The following is a 13,501-nucleotide window of genomic DNA, read 5'->3' as shown; positions in this document are numbered from 1 at the left end:
GCTTATCGGGCTCCTGTTCGGCTAGATCAACTACTGATCTTCCCTAAGATGCCGCCCACAACAGGTTTCTAACCCCTGGGTTCATGTATTTACGGCTAGGCTAACAGTTGGTTAAATTAATTAGTTAAATTCAATTAATGTATGAATTATCTGTGATACCTACAGTCACGGCTTCGTTAGACCTTTGACCTACTCAATAATCAATAATTTGGAGACACTTGGATAATATTGATTCATTATTTGAGTATATAAGAATATTAGAACAAGTATTGCTAATAAATACCGCGGTGGTATTTAGTTACGTTTCCCATATAAACTATGCTCGGAAAAACGTTTTCTTTGAAGAAGGTATTTGAGAGAATCGTTATTTCAGGGGAGTTTAAAGTAAATGTTGATTGTATTAGTCTGCTATAATCCTTGCGGATATACTTTTGGTTCGGTCGAGATTCAACTCCTGGATCCCCACCTGTCTAACGTGCGATGGCATAACTCTAGGCTCCCTTATTTACTGTAACATTGTTTCATAATTTAGTAGACTTTTCCACTTTGTTCCTCAATTTAATAGTGGCAGCCAATATTATGCTAATTCTGCATGGATACAGTTCACCTCTTAGACCTCCAAAGGTATTCTTTGGAGGTGTTTATCAAGTTCTCTCTTGAACACTGTGAACCACCTCCGGTTCTTTGACCGCATCTTTCTGCTTCCTGAACCTCTAAGATGATCTGGTTCTTTCGGATGAGGTCCCTTTAACTACTCTTGTTAACCTCTTGAGCTAAGAACTCCGGTCCAGTCACCTAGGGCCAGATTCACGAAGCAATTACGCAAGCACTTACGAACTTGTACATCTTTTTTCAATCTTTGGCGGCTTTGTTTACAATTATTAAACAGTTAATGAACTCCGAAGCACCAGGAGGCTATCTTATCTTGAGGTTATCTTGAGATGATTTCCTGGCTTTAGTGTCTCCGCGGCCCGGTCCTCGACCAGGCCTCCACCCCCAGGAAGCAGCCCGTGACAGCTGACTAACACCCAGGTACCTAGTTTACTGCTAGGTAACAGGGGCATAGGGTGAAAGAAACTGCCCATTGTTTCTTGCCGGCGCCTGGGATCGAACCCGGGACCACAGGGTCACAAGTCCAGCGTGCTGTCCGCTCGGCCGACCGGCTCCCTTTTGTTTATAGGCTGTTTATAACAATAACAACAGTTGATTGGCAAGTTTTCATGCTTGTAAATTGTATAATAAATGTAACCAAAGCCGTCAAAGATTGAGGAAAGATGTACACGTTCGTAAGTGCTTGCGTAACTGCTTCGTGAATCTGGCCTCTGGGTTCTAGGTGACTCGAATCGGGGATCCCCAAGCGTGTGAAACCGAAGTTGTATCGACAAAATAATCTTCGAGTTTAACAAGGTCTCCGTGCTTGTAGATGGAGACGCACCAGCGACTTGTACAGTTGAATGACCACTTTGACTTGTCTTGAAGTCTTGAACGTTTTTCTTTCACTTGTGCAACTGTTCACCTAACTCCTAGCTACTTTTGTCATCAATGGTAGTGTTGTTGATGATGTAGTTGACATGCGCATTGAACGTTATGCTCTAATTTGCAAAGTCTTGCAAATTTTCAATTTTGGAAAGGTTTTGCCAGAGTTGTGACCATTTGTAGAGATTATGTAAGCCTTACCTTACCAAGTGTTTCCCCTGGAACACGATTCGCAAGGGAACTTTACTCCCAGGTGCCCAATTGAAGCTTGGTGACCGTGGGTGAACAGTTAGGGATTTGTTCCAAGTCATTCCACCCTGGATTTGGCACAGGGCGAGTATCTGTGTTGTGTGTGTGTCGTGTGTGTGTGTGTGTGTGTGTGTGTGTGTGTGTGTGTCGTGTGTGTGTGTGTGTGTGAGTGTGTGTGTGTGTGTGTGTGTGTGTGTGTGTGTGTGTGTGTGTGTGTGTCGTGTGTGTGTGTGTGTGTGTGTGTGTGTGTGTGTGTGTGTGTGTGTGTGTGTGTGTGTGTGTGTGTGTGTGTGTGTGTGTGTGTGTGTTTAACTACTGACCCTTTTCCATGAAACTTCCCACAACAGGTAACTACCAGAATAGATAGGTCTCTCTCTCTCTCTCTCTCTCTCTCTCTCCCCCCCCCCCCCCCTTCCATCTCAGGGTTGTACAATAAGTTGAGGTCTGAGTAAACAACATTGCACTGAATTGTTTTATTTTTAAATCTTGGTAGTTCAGTAATCTTCCACAAACACCTGTGTGTTGTAAATATATATATATATATATATATATATATATATATATATATATATATATATATATATATATATATACATTCTAATGTAAATAGCTGCTAGAACAAGGTCGTAGATAAGGTCGTAGAAAAGGTCGTAGATCAAGGTCGTAGATCAAAGTCGTAGATCAAACTCGTAGATCAAGGTCGTAGATCAAGATCGTAGATCAATGTCGTAGATCAAGATCGTAGATCAAGGTCGTAGATCAAGGTCGTAGAAAAGGTCGTAGATCAAGGTCGTAGATCAAAGTCGTAGATCAAAGTCGTAGATCAAGGTCGTAGATCAGGGTCGTAGATCAAGGTCGTAGATCAAAGTCGTAGAAAAGGTCGTAGATCAATGTCGTAGATCAAGATCGTAGATCAATGTCGTAGATCAAGATCGTAGATCAAGGTCGTAGATCAAAGTCGTAGATCAAAGTCGTAGATCAATGTCGTAGATCAAAGTCGTAGAAAAGATCGTAGATCAATGTCGTAGATCAAGGTCTTAGCACAAGGTCGTAATATATCCAGTGAGAAAAATCTGACGTCATTTAGGCATATACCGACGGGGAAGAAAGTTGTGTATGGAAATAAACTAGGAAATGGGAAGAAACTACGTCATGGGAAGAAAACTAAGACATCTTAATATGTACACAATCATATATAAAGCACTTTATAATATTTCAATGACAAATATAACTTATATAGAAGCGTTTTACTGATGCCAAATGCTATAGACAACAGTTAACATGTTCAAGAGATACATGGAAATGAATCAATACTAACACAACCTATCCTCCTAAAATGATAGTACTTGGAACAATGACTTGCTCAAACGTACAAAAATGGACTGTTGTAACCAAGATCTTGAGGTTATCTTGAGATGATTTCGGGGCTTTAGTGTCCCCGCGGCCCGGTCCTCGACCAGGCCTCCACCCCCAGGAAGCAGCCCGTGACAGCTGACTAACACCCAGGTACCTATTTTACTGCTAGGTAACAGGGGCATAGGGTGAAAGAAACTCTGCCCATTGTTTCTCGCCGGCGCCTGGGATCGAACCCAGGACCACAGGATCACAAATCCAGCGTGCTGTCCGCTCGGCCGACCGGCTCCGAAGATGTATAACATTTTGTGCTATTTTGTAAAGGCCATGGGACAAAAAAATTCAAAACTAAACTTAATTATCCCGTAGCTTAGTACATATATGTACTATTGGACCTAATGCCAGAGTACAAAGTGGGATTTTTTGGGAGGAACAACAGTTCATTTTTGGACGTTTGAGTAAATAATATCCGTTTGTACTAGGGGTATAGACTGGGTTGACAGCAAGAGGATAGGGAATAGCCTCGTCATTAACAAACTCGAAATTTGGTTTTTCTGACATCAAAACTCGTCTATATTAAAACACGTGATCTATACATGCGGCTACATCTATATTTAGGCCTATGTCACAAACAGTAAATATATTTATAAATTATGATTATATATATATATATATATATATATATATATATATATATATATATATATATATATATATATATATATATATATGTATGTATAATCTCGAAGGTTAACGACTATTGAGGGTGGTTAACTCTAGTTAACGAGAGCTAATAGTTATTTTCACGCCAACTAATGTATATTAAGAAATAAATAATAAAGACTAAATTTATTTGTAATTATACTAGTAATAATATTTACAAACATCAGTAAAGACTAATGGCATACTAGTCATTGTTTGGGAATGTATGCCTATGTAAATGGGCTGTATAGGCCTAACTACTCAACGAGGACTGGGCTCTAGGCCTATCTGATAGGCCTTAGCACTTTGCATGCTAATCTAAAACTTCACAGTAAGATCAATGGAGAAATTAATACCTTTTTTTTGGCATAACTTTTGTGATCAGAAACCTACGGTTTTCAAGTTTTTAAACATATGGGTTTTGAATATTAGTTTTCATACTTATACATAGCCCGTCTTGCTGTAATGATAGTATGTATACTATTTGGTCGTAAGCATCAATATGTATTAATGAACCACCAATAAGTTGAATTTTTTGAGTTTCTCTGAATTTTGGGCAAGAGGGGGGCGGGGGGGCTTTTATTTAACCTCAATATAAATATACAATCTAACTTCTCCTAGCAAGCTTAGGCCTAATATACGCCATCTAAGGCCTACTGTAGTGCATATATCTGCAATTGCGAGGTTTAGGAATGGTTAAGTATAGTATTTAGCTTTATTTTTTTTTCTTGGTTGAATATGATCAAAAGTTCATAAAGTTAACAATTTGGTGAACCATCACTACATATTGATACTTTCTATCAAATAGTTACTATGAGTACTATCATTTCAGGTTGATGGATTGATATGATTACATTGGTTTAAATAATTCAATATATGTATATTTTTAACTATGGAGCTATAACTCCATAGTTAACTATATTTTACATGTATATTTTTTTCAGAGCATATCTGTATAAATGAGAGAATGTAGACAAGGTTGTAGATCTGACGCTCGGGGCTTGCCCCAGCCAAGGGTGACTGGTCTGGGGTATGGGATGGACATAGGCTGCACGGGGTTGGTGTTATTGATCCTATTAAGCGATGGTCTGGCCCAATAGTAACCCCCCCCCACCACCCCCTTCCCTCCACATAAGACTATACTTTACCTCCGACCAAGAGCCAGAGCTCAACCCGCGCAAGCACAATTAGGTGAGTACATACAAATCAGTGAAAGTTGGCTGGCAGATTCCGTAGATTTCGTAGCGATAAACTGAATGTTAATTCAGTACAAGTTGCAAACTCTGTGAGCAGGAACTACGGCATGATCTCCCGCACTACATCACTGAATGCCCAGTTATTAGACCTTTCAGACCAGTTGGCATGAGGTACCTGGAGCTCTGCAATTACTTTATTCACTCTCGTATTCTTGAAGATATCCTCACAGTGTACCCAAAATTTGCCAGTGCAGGCTATTAAACACATGGCTCTGTATGACTAACCATCCTGCGAGATGGGGACTTGTATTACCACTGCTGCCTTATTCAATCTTGTGGTGTTGATATCCTCAAAATGCATCCGGAGTCTGCCAGTGCAGACCGCTTATCACATGCCTCTGTATGACTAACCATCCTGTGTGATGGGGATTTTTTAGCATCACCTAGTTAGCTTTTTTGACACACGGTACTCCACTTCATATAGTCTAGGGTAGCTGCACTAATGCAGATGTACCTCATAACTTAATAAAAAAAAATAATTCAGTACAGTATTACATTTTCTGAGAGAGAGAGAGAGAGAGAGAGAGAGAGAGAGAGAGAGAGAGAGAGAGAGAGAGAGAGAGAGAGAGAGAGAGAGAGAGAGAGAGAGAGAGAGAGAGAGAGAGAGAGAGAGAGAGAGAGAGAGAGAGAGAGAGAGAGAGAGAGAGAGAGAGAGAGAAAGAGAGAGAGAGAAAGAGAGAGAGGGACAGAGAGAGAGAAAGAAGGGGAGATAGAGGGAAGCAAAGGGGATGAGTTTGGGAAGATAAGGAGTAATAGAATGGAAGATATGTGGAGAAGACAGAAGTTCTGAGAGAATGGAGAATAGGAGAGAGGGTGGAGAAGAGCGAGAGGGGAATAATGGGGCAGAAAGTTGAAGAGGGAAGGAGAGAGGGCCAAGAAAGAGAGGGAGGGGTGATAGAGAAATAGAGATGAGAGAATGTAGAGGGAAGATTTAAAGAGAAATAACTCCTAGTTTACATATATACCTAAACAAGTATCTATTTATGAGATGAGTCCCGTAATAGACATTTATATCTACATATAAATGTAAAATGTTTACAGTAAATTTACACTGGTATATTTAACCATATGTAGGGGCCAGAACCTGCTACATACACAACAGCTTATTCTTCAAGTGTAGTTTGAAAACGGTAAAGACATTCACAGAGTGTTTTATATGTCAACAAACTCAGACTTCTCTGCTTCTGCCACACACAACAGAGCAGAGTGTGTCCCTCTGCTAGCTTATAAAGAGGGACACAAAATTTCACCGAAGTTAATCTGCTTTTAAACACATTAATTAAGAAGGATGTAGAGGGCTTTTTTCCATCACATAATGGATGTAGAGGGCTTTTTTCCATCACATAATGGATGTAGAGGGCTTTTTTCCATCACATAATGGATGTAGAGGGCTTTTTTCCATCACATAATGGATGTAGAGGGCTTTTTTCCATCACATAATGGATGTAGAGGGCTTTTTTCCATCACATAATGGATGTAGAGGGCTTTTTTCCATCACATAATGGATGTAGAGGGCTTTTTTCCATCACATAATGGATGTAGAGGGCTTTTTTCCATCACATAATGGATGTAGAGGGCTTTTTTCCATCACATAATGGATGTAGAGGGCTTTTTTCCATCACATAATGGATGTAGAGGGCTTTTTTCCATCACATAATGGATGTAGAGGGCTTTTTTCCATCACATAATGGATGTAGAGGGCTTTTTCCATCACATAATGGATGTAGAGGGCTTTTTTCCATCACATAATAACATTGAATAACCACACGTATTTTTGTAGTGCTGTTTTTTCAGTTACATATATATGCAGGTATTCAAGGGGGTGTAAACTGTTTACAGGTGTATATACACTAAGAGTACCTCTGAACATAGCCAAGGACTAAAGTAAACTATGTGTATACACCTTTCAGTATATATATATACACCGTCATTTGTGTATTAATCCCTGTTATCGGGGTCAGGGAGCCTGTAGTTAGGCCTATCGAGGACCTTTCCCTGGTTCCAACCCACAACAGTTGGCAAACTCCCGGGTACCTACTTTACTGCTTTCTGAACATCGGCATAAGGTGAAAGTTAATGTGCCCAACCGTATCTGTCCTGACCGAGGATCGAACCTGATTCTCTAGGATTTCAGCAGAGAATGTAAAGGATTCTGCGTATCCTTTATCATTAATTCCATTGTTTATACATAATTATGTATAAATAATGTATAAAATCTTCAGAATTAACAAAAATGTTCACATCAAGATACTAAAATCAACCTTTCCTCCTGGAGGAAATCGGTAATGGTAATAGTAATATAATGGATAATGGATTGATAATGGAGTGATTTCGTTTGATTAATGAAGTCAACCCTTGATTTTCATTTACAGAAAACCAAATTCTTCAACCTGTTTCAAAGAAAATGTTTTCAGTACACACTATTTTATAACTTAAACCAACGATTTATAATATAATAATACTCTAACTTGAGACTAAACTCTATTTAGGACAAAGGTTCACTAGCCAGTTTACAAATAGTATATTACTAGAACCATAATATGCTTTCAGACCATCACAAACATCTAGATAACTCTCCAGGTGGTTTGACGGTGGGGGGGGGGGGACATTATTATGATCCCGTTTTCTACATGTATCGAGGTAAAGAAATTTTTTTTAATGGGAAACATTTAAGAAATTTCTTTTCGCTGTCATTGGTCATCGCATTATGTTTATCCTGAAGAAACCCATCACTGATAGCCTCTCGATGGGAACAGGAAGCCGGCAGCTTGTCCAAATTCTTCACCATTGAGTCAGACAACTGTTGTGGGTTGTATCCTGCAGGAAAGGTCAGCAATGTGACTTAAGAGACCTAGCTACCAGGACAAGTGCAGCCTTCCTGTCCCCGACAACGAGAAATATTCCTTCGGATTGTTTCTGGTTAAATGTTGGACTGTAGGAACCTTGTGGCAACACTTGTAGGCTGGTGACAACAGCTGTAGTGCTGGAGACAACAGCTGTAGTGCTGCTGACAACAGCTGTAGTGGTGGTGACAACAGCTGTAGTGGTGGTGACAACAGCTGTAGTGCTGGAGACCACAGCTGTAGTGCTGGTGACAGCAGCTGTAGTGCTGCTGACAACGTCTGTAGTGCTGCTGACAACAGCTGTAGTGCTGCTGACAACAGCTGTAGTGCTGCTGACAACAGCTGTAGTGCTGGAGACCACAGCTGTAGTGCTGGTGACAGCAGCTGTAGTGCTGCTGACAACGTCTGTAGTGCTGCTGACAACAGCTGTAGTGCTGCTGACAACAGCTGTAGTGCTGCTGACAACAGCTGTAGTGCTGGAGACCACAGCTGTAGTGCTGGTGACAGCAGCTGTAGTGCTGCTGACAACGTCTGTAGCGCTGCTGACAACAGCTGTAGTGCTGCTGACAACAGCTGTAGTGCTGCTGACAACAGCTGTAGTGCTGGAGACCACAGCTGTAGTGCTGCTGACAACAGCTGTAGTGCTGCTGACAACAGCTGTAGTGCTGGAGACAACAGCTGTAGTGCTGCTGACAACAGCTGTAGTGCTGCTGACAACAGTTGTAGTGCTGCTGACAACAGCTGTAGTGCTGGTGACAACAGCTGTAGTGCTGCTGACAACAGCTGTAGTGCTGCTGACAACAGCTGTAGTGCTGGTGACAACAGCTGTAGTGCTGCTGACAACAGCTGTAGTGCTGCTGACAACGGCTGGGTCCTAAACAACGGTCTCCTGAAATAAAAACGGAAACGCCATAGCAGCAACCAACAGGAACAGTAATATAAGGAACAGCTATATAAGGAATTCCTATATAATGAAAAGAAATATAAGGAACAGTAATGTGGCTCATTCACCTTCTTCCGTCGTTTTCTAACTTAAGACGTGTATGGATGTCTTTGTGTTTTCACGGGTTGAGCTCTGGCTCTTTGGTCCCGCCTCTCAACTGTCAATCAACAGGTGTACAGGTTCCTGAGCCTACTGGGCTCTTATCATACCTACACTTGAAACTGTGTATGGAGTTAGCCTCCACCACATCACTGCCTAATGCATTCCACCTGTTAACTACTCTGACACTGAAAAAGTTCTTTCTAACGTCCCTGTGGCTCATTTGGGTACTCAGTTTCCACCTGTGTCCCCTTGTTCGTGTCCCACCAGTGTTAAACAGTTTATCTTTATCTACCCTGTTTATCTTTATCTACCCTGTTTATCTTTATCTATCCTGTTTATCTTTATCTACCCTCTGAGAATGTGAATGTGTTGTCTGGTTTACATACATGCGGGAAGCGGCAAATGTGGATACATTGTGGATACATAGTTTCATACAGTGTTCATGGAACTACATATACCAGACCACTTGGGTTGACTATCCACACACTACCTATAAAATATATCTAACTACTGATTGTCCCAAAAATCCACCAAACTTGCGAAGGGTCTAATTATACTAACCACGAAAGGAGCTAAAAGATCCTATTCTATTCACTATCCACAAAAGGCAACTTTTTTTTGTTATGTACTGAACCCAATACCCTAAAAATGTGTTCCGTAATATCGTCCTAGAGGACCCCCCCATCCACAGACCTCTCCACCACCACTAAAAGGGTCCCAGCTGTTTGACCAGACCACACACTAGAAAGTGAGGGACGACGACGTTTCGGCCCGTCCTGGACCATTCTCTAGTCGATTGTGACTTGAGAATGGTATGGGAATTCGACTTGAGAATGGTCCAGGACGGACCGAAACGTCGTCGTCGTCCCTTCACCTTCTAGTGTGTGGTCTGGTCAAACTACTTCAGCCACGTTATTGTGACTCATCGCCTGAACATGGGTCCCATCTGCCAACAGAGGTGACCCAAGCATCCACAGACCTCACCCCACCACCAAAATGGTCCCATCTGCCAACAGAGGTGACCCAAGCATCCACAGACCTCACCCCACCACCAAAATGGTCCCAGCTGCCAACAGAGGTGACCCAAGCATCCACAGACCTCACCCCACCACCAAAATGGTCCCAGCTGCCAACAGAGGGGACCCAAGCATCCACAGACCTCACCCCACCACCAAAATGGTCCCAGCTGCCAACAGAGGGGACCCAAGCATCCACCCACCTGGTCCATGAGATAGACGAAGGTGTGTATTTGGTCAGTGTAGCCCATAATCTTGTTGCTATAGGCGCGACAGGTATACATTCCTTGGTCCTCCGGTTGAAGATTTCTCACCAGCAGGTCGCCACTTGGCAGCAGCTGTAGAGAGATCAACCAGTTACTACACATAACTGGTTCACCACTCACTGAACTGCTCATCAGGGAGATTGTTGCGGTCCAGTTCTTGAGGTAATTGTGCTGTAAATTATGATATATTCAAGTGTTTAACTAGCTTAGCAAGATTGTAACTAGCTTAGCAAGATTGTAACTAGCTAAATGAATTTCAGGGTTTAGGTCTTGATCCTATTATGTGCTTCTAACCACTATCGCCCTCGGGATGGGTATGGGGTCCACTACCGTCCATGGGATGGGTATGAGGTCCACTACCATCCATGGGATGGGTATGAGGTCCACTACCGTTCATGGGATGGGTATGGGGTCCACTACCGCCCATGGGATGGATATGGGACCCACTACCGCCCTCAGGATGGGTATTGGGTCCACTACCACCCACGGGATGAGTATGTGGGTCCACTACCGCCCACGGGATGGATATGGGGCCCACTACCACCCTCAGGATGGGTATGGGGTCCACTACTACCACCCAGAGAATGGGGTTGAGATCCACTACCTCTCTTTCCCACCCTACCTCTCCCTCCCATTCTACCCCAGGTCCATTACCTTATACTTGGCATGGTGCGATGCGAGGCGCGTGCCTTTGAAGAGCCAGGTGGTGGACTTGGTGTGGAGGTGAGCACGGAGGCGGCACGGCAGCAGCACGTCGCTGGCGTGCACGCCCGCAGCCTTCCTGGCGTACTCGTAGATGCGTGGGAGTTGATCTATCAAGTCTTTCCCGAACCAGCACGTGCGCCCCGGCATACCTTTCTCGGTATCTGGTGAGCGTAGAGGAACATGCTGAGGGTATACTGTCGTGTGTGTGTGTGTGTGTGTGTGTGTGTGTACTCACCTAGTTGTGCTTGCGGGGGTTGAGCTTTGGTTCTTTGGTCCCGCCTCTCAACCGTCAATCAACTGGTGTACAGGTTCCTGAGCCTATTGGGCTCTGTCATATCTACACTTGAAACTGTGTATGGAGTCAGCCTCCACCACATCACTTCCTGTGTGTGTGTGTGTGTGTGTGTGTGTGTGTGTGTGTGTGTGTGTGTGTGTGTGTGTGTGTGTGTGTGTGTGTGTGTGTGTGTGTGTGTGTGTGTCATTTTCCTGTATTGGGAACTCGAAATCGTGGAATTAGAGGTGTGGTGGATTTATCCAGAGGTCGTGAGATTGGTGGATATGTCCAGAGGTCGTTAGGTTGGTGGATATGTCCAGAGGTCGTGAGGTTGGTGGATATGTCCAGAGGTCGTGAGATTGGTGGATATGTCCAGAAGTCGTGACGTTGGTGGATATGTCCAGAGATCGTGAGATTGGTGGATATGTCCAGAAGTCGTGACGTTGGTGGATATGTCCAGAGGTCGTGAGGTTGGTGGATATACCCAGAGGTCGTGAGATTGGTGGATTTGCCCAGAGGTCGTGAGATTGATGGATATGCCCAGAGGTCGTTAGGTTGGGAATGATCTGGGGGGGGGAGTGAGTGTTCACGAAGACTTACCTGTCAAGTTGACGGTAAAGTGTCTGACGAAGACCTGGTCGCCTGGTGTGCGTACCTCCAGCCGGTACTCTCCCTGTGAGGGGTACATATGCTAGGTTAGTATGTCCATATGGTACTTGGGAGGGATATGAAGACAAGGAGTTGGAAGAGTGACTGTCTATTACGTCTGAAGACATCACTCTAGCTGTCTATCACGTCTCAAGACACCACCCTAGCTGTCTATCACCTCTCAAGACACCACCCTAGCTGTCTATCACCTCTCAAGACACCACCCTAGCTGTCTATCACCTCTCAAGACACCACCCTAGCTGTCTATCACCTCTCAAGACACCACCCTAGCTGTCTATCACGTCTGAAGACACCACTCTAGCTGTCTATCACGTCTCAAGACACCACCCTAGCTGTCTATCACCTCTCAAGACACCACCCTAGCTGTCTATCACCTCTCAAGACACCACCCTAGCTGTCTATCACGTCTCAAGACACCACCCTAGCTGTCTATCACCTCTCAAGACACCACCCTAGCTGTCTATCACCTCTCAAGACACCACCCTAGCTGTCTATCACGTCTCAAGACATCACCCTAGCTGCCTATACACAGTTCCCTCTTACCAGGTCCTCGACGGAGGCGCAGTCGATGAAAACAACGGAAGACAAGTGGACCTTGGAGGTGGACCTTGCCAGAGTCTGACCACCTCTCCACACACTATTCCGCTCATCTCTCTGTCGAAAGAAGGAGAAAGCCAGACGTTGAAGACTTCAGACGTAGATTATACATTCAAAAGTCTCTTGTTACGGCGGGTAATGATGTAATATCAGCGATTTTCAGACGTTTTTCAGGCGACAAAATCAGTTTTTGTTGACAGTAGAGCATCGGGATGTTGTGACTTGTTTGTGAGAATGGCGCATCCCGATGCTCAAGAAGTGAGCATCGGGATGCGCCATTTGGACGCGCCAAAAACTTTAAGAGGAGGACGGGACGTACCTGACGATCGAGGGGCGTCTGGTCCTTGTACCAGGAGAGGACGGGACGTACCTGACGGTCGAGAGGCGTCTGGTCCTTGTACCAGGAGAGGACGGGACGTACCTGACGGTCGAGAGGCGTCTGGTCCTTGTACCAGGAGAGGACGGGATGTACCTGACGGTCGAGGGGCGTCTGGTCCTTGTACCAGGAGAGGACGGGACGTACCTGACGGTCGAGAGGCGTCTGGTCCTTGTACCAGGAGAGGACGGGACGTACCTGACGGTCGAGGGGCGTCTGGTCCTTGTACCAGGAGAGGACGGGACGTACCTGACGGTCGAGAGGCGTCTGGTCCTTGTACCAGGAGAGGACGGGATGTACCTGACGGTCGAGGGGCGTCTGGTCCTTGTACCAGGAGAGGACGGGACGTACCTGACGGTCGAGAGGCGTCTGGTCCTTGTACCAGGAAAGGACGGGACGTACCTGACGGTCGAGAGGCGTCTGGTCCTTGTACCAGGAGAGGACGGGACGTACCTGACGGTCGAGAGGCGTCTGGTCCTTGTACCAGGAGAGGACGGGACGTACCTGACGGTCGAGAGGCGTCTGGTCCTTGTACCAGGAGAGGACGGGACGTACCTGACGGTCGAGAGGCGTCTGGTCCTTGTACCAGGAGAGGACGGGACGTACCTGACGGTCGAGAGGCGTCTGGTCCTTGTACCAGGAGAGGACGGGACGTACCTGACGGTCGAGAGGCG

General features: G+C 44.6%; 1 protein-coding gene across 2 annotated transcripts in view; it reads right to left on the bottom strand.

Moving 5' to 3' along the window:
- Positions 1-3,912: 3,912 nt before the first annotated feature.
- Positions 3,913-13,501, bottom strand: part of ImpL2 (Ecdysone-inducible gene L2) — a 14,281-nt gene continuing 4,692 nt past the window's right edge. For both annotated transcript variants that reach the window (XM_069317408.1, XM_069317409.1), the window contains exons 5-9: positions 12,398-12,508; positions 11,786-11,858; positions 10,861-11,072; positions 10,144-10,278; positions 3,913-8,768 (exon numbers count right to left, since the gene is read on the bottom strand). In XM_069317408.1, coding sequence (XP_069173509.1) covers positions 8,754-8,768; positions 10,144-10,278; positions 10,861-11,072; positions 11,786-11,858; positions 12,398-12,508 — 546 coding nt within the window. In that variant the 3' untranslated portion in view covers positions 3,913-8,753. The remainder of the gene's footprint in view (positions 8,769-10,143; positions 10,279-10,860; positions 11,073-11,785; positions 11,859-12,397; positions 12,509-13,501) is intronic.

This window comes from Procambarus clarkii, chromosome 87 (assembly GCF_040958095.1).
Source record: "Procambarus clarkii isolate CNS0578487 chromosome 87, FALCON_Pclarkii_2.0, whole genome shotgun sequence".
Taxonomy (NCBI): domain Eukaryota; kingdom Metazoa; phylum Arthropoda; class Malacostraca; order Decapoda; family Cambaridae; genus Procambarus; species Procambarus clarkii.
Note: the sequence above shows the minus strand (reverse complement) of the source record. Positions and strands in the feature narration are given on the sequence as shown.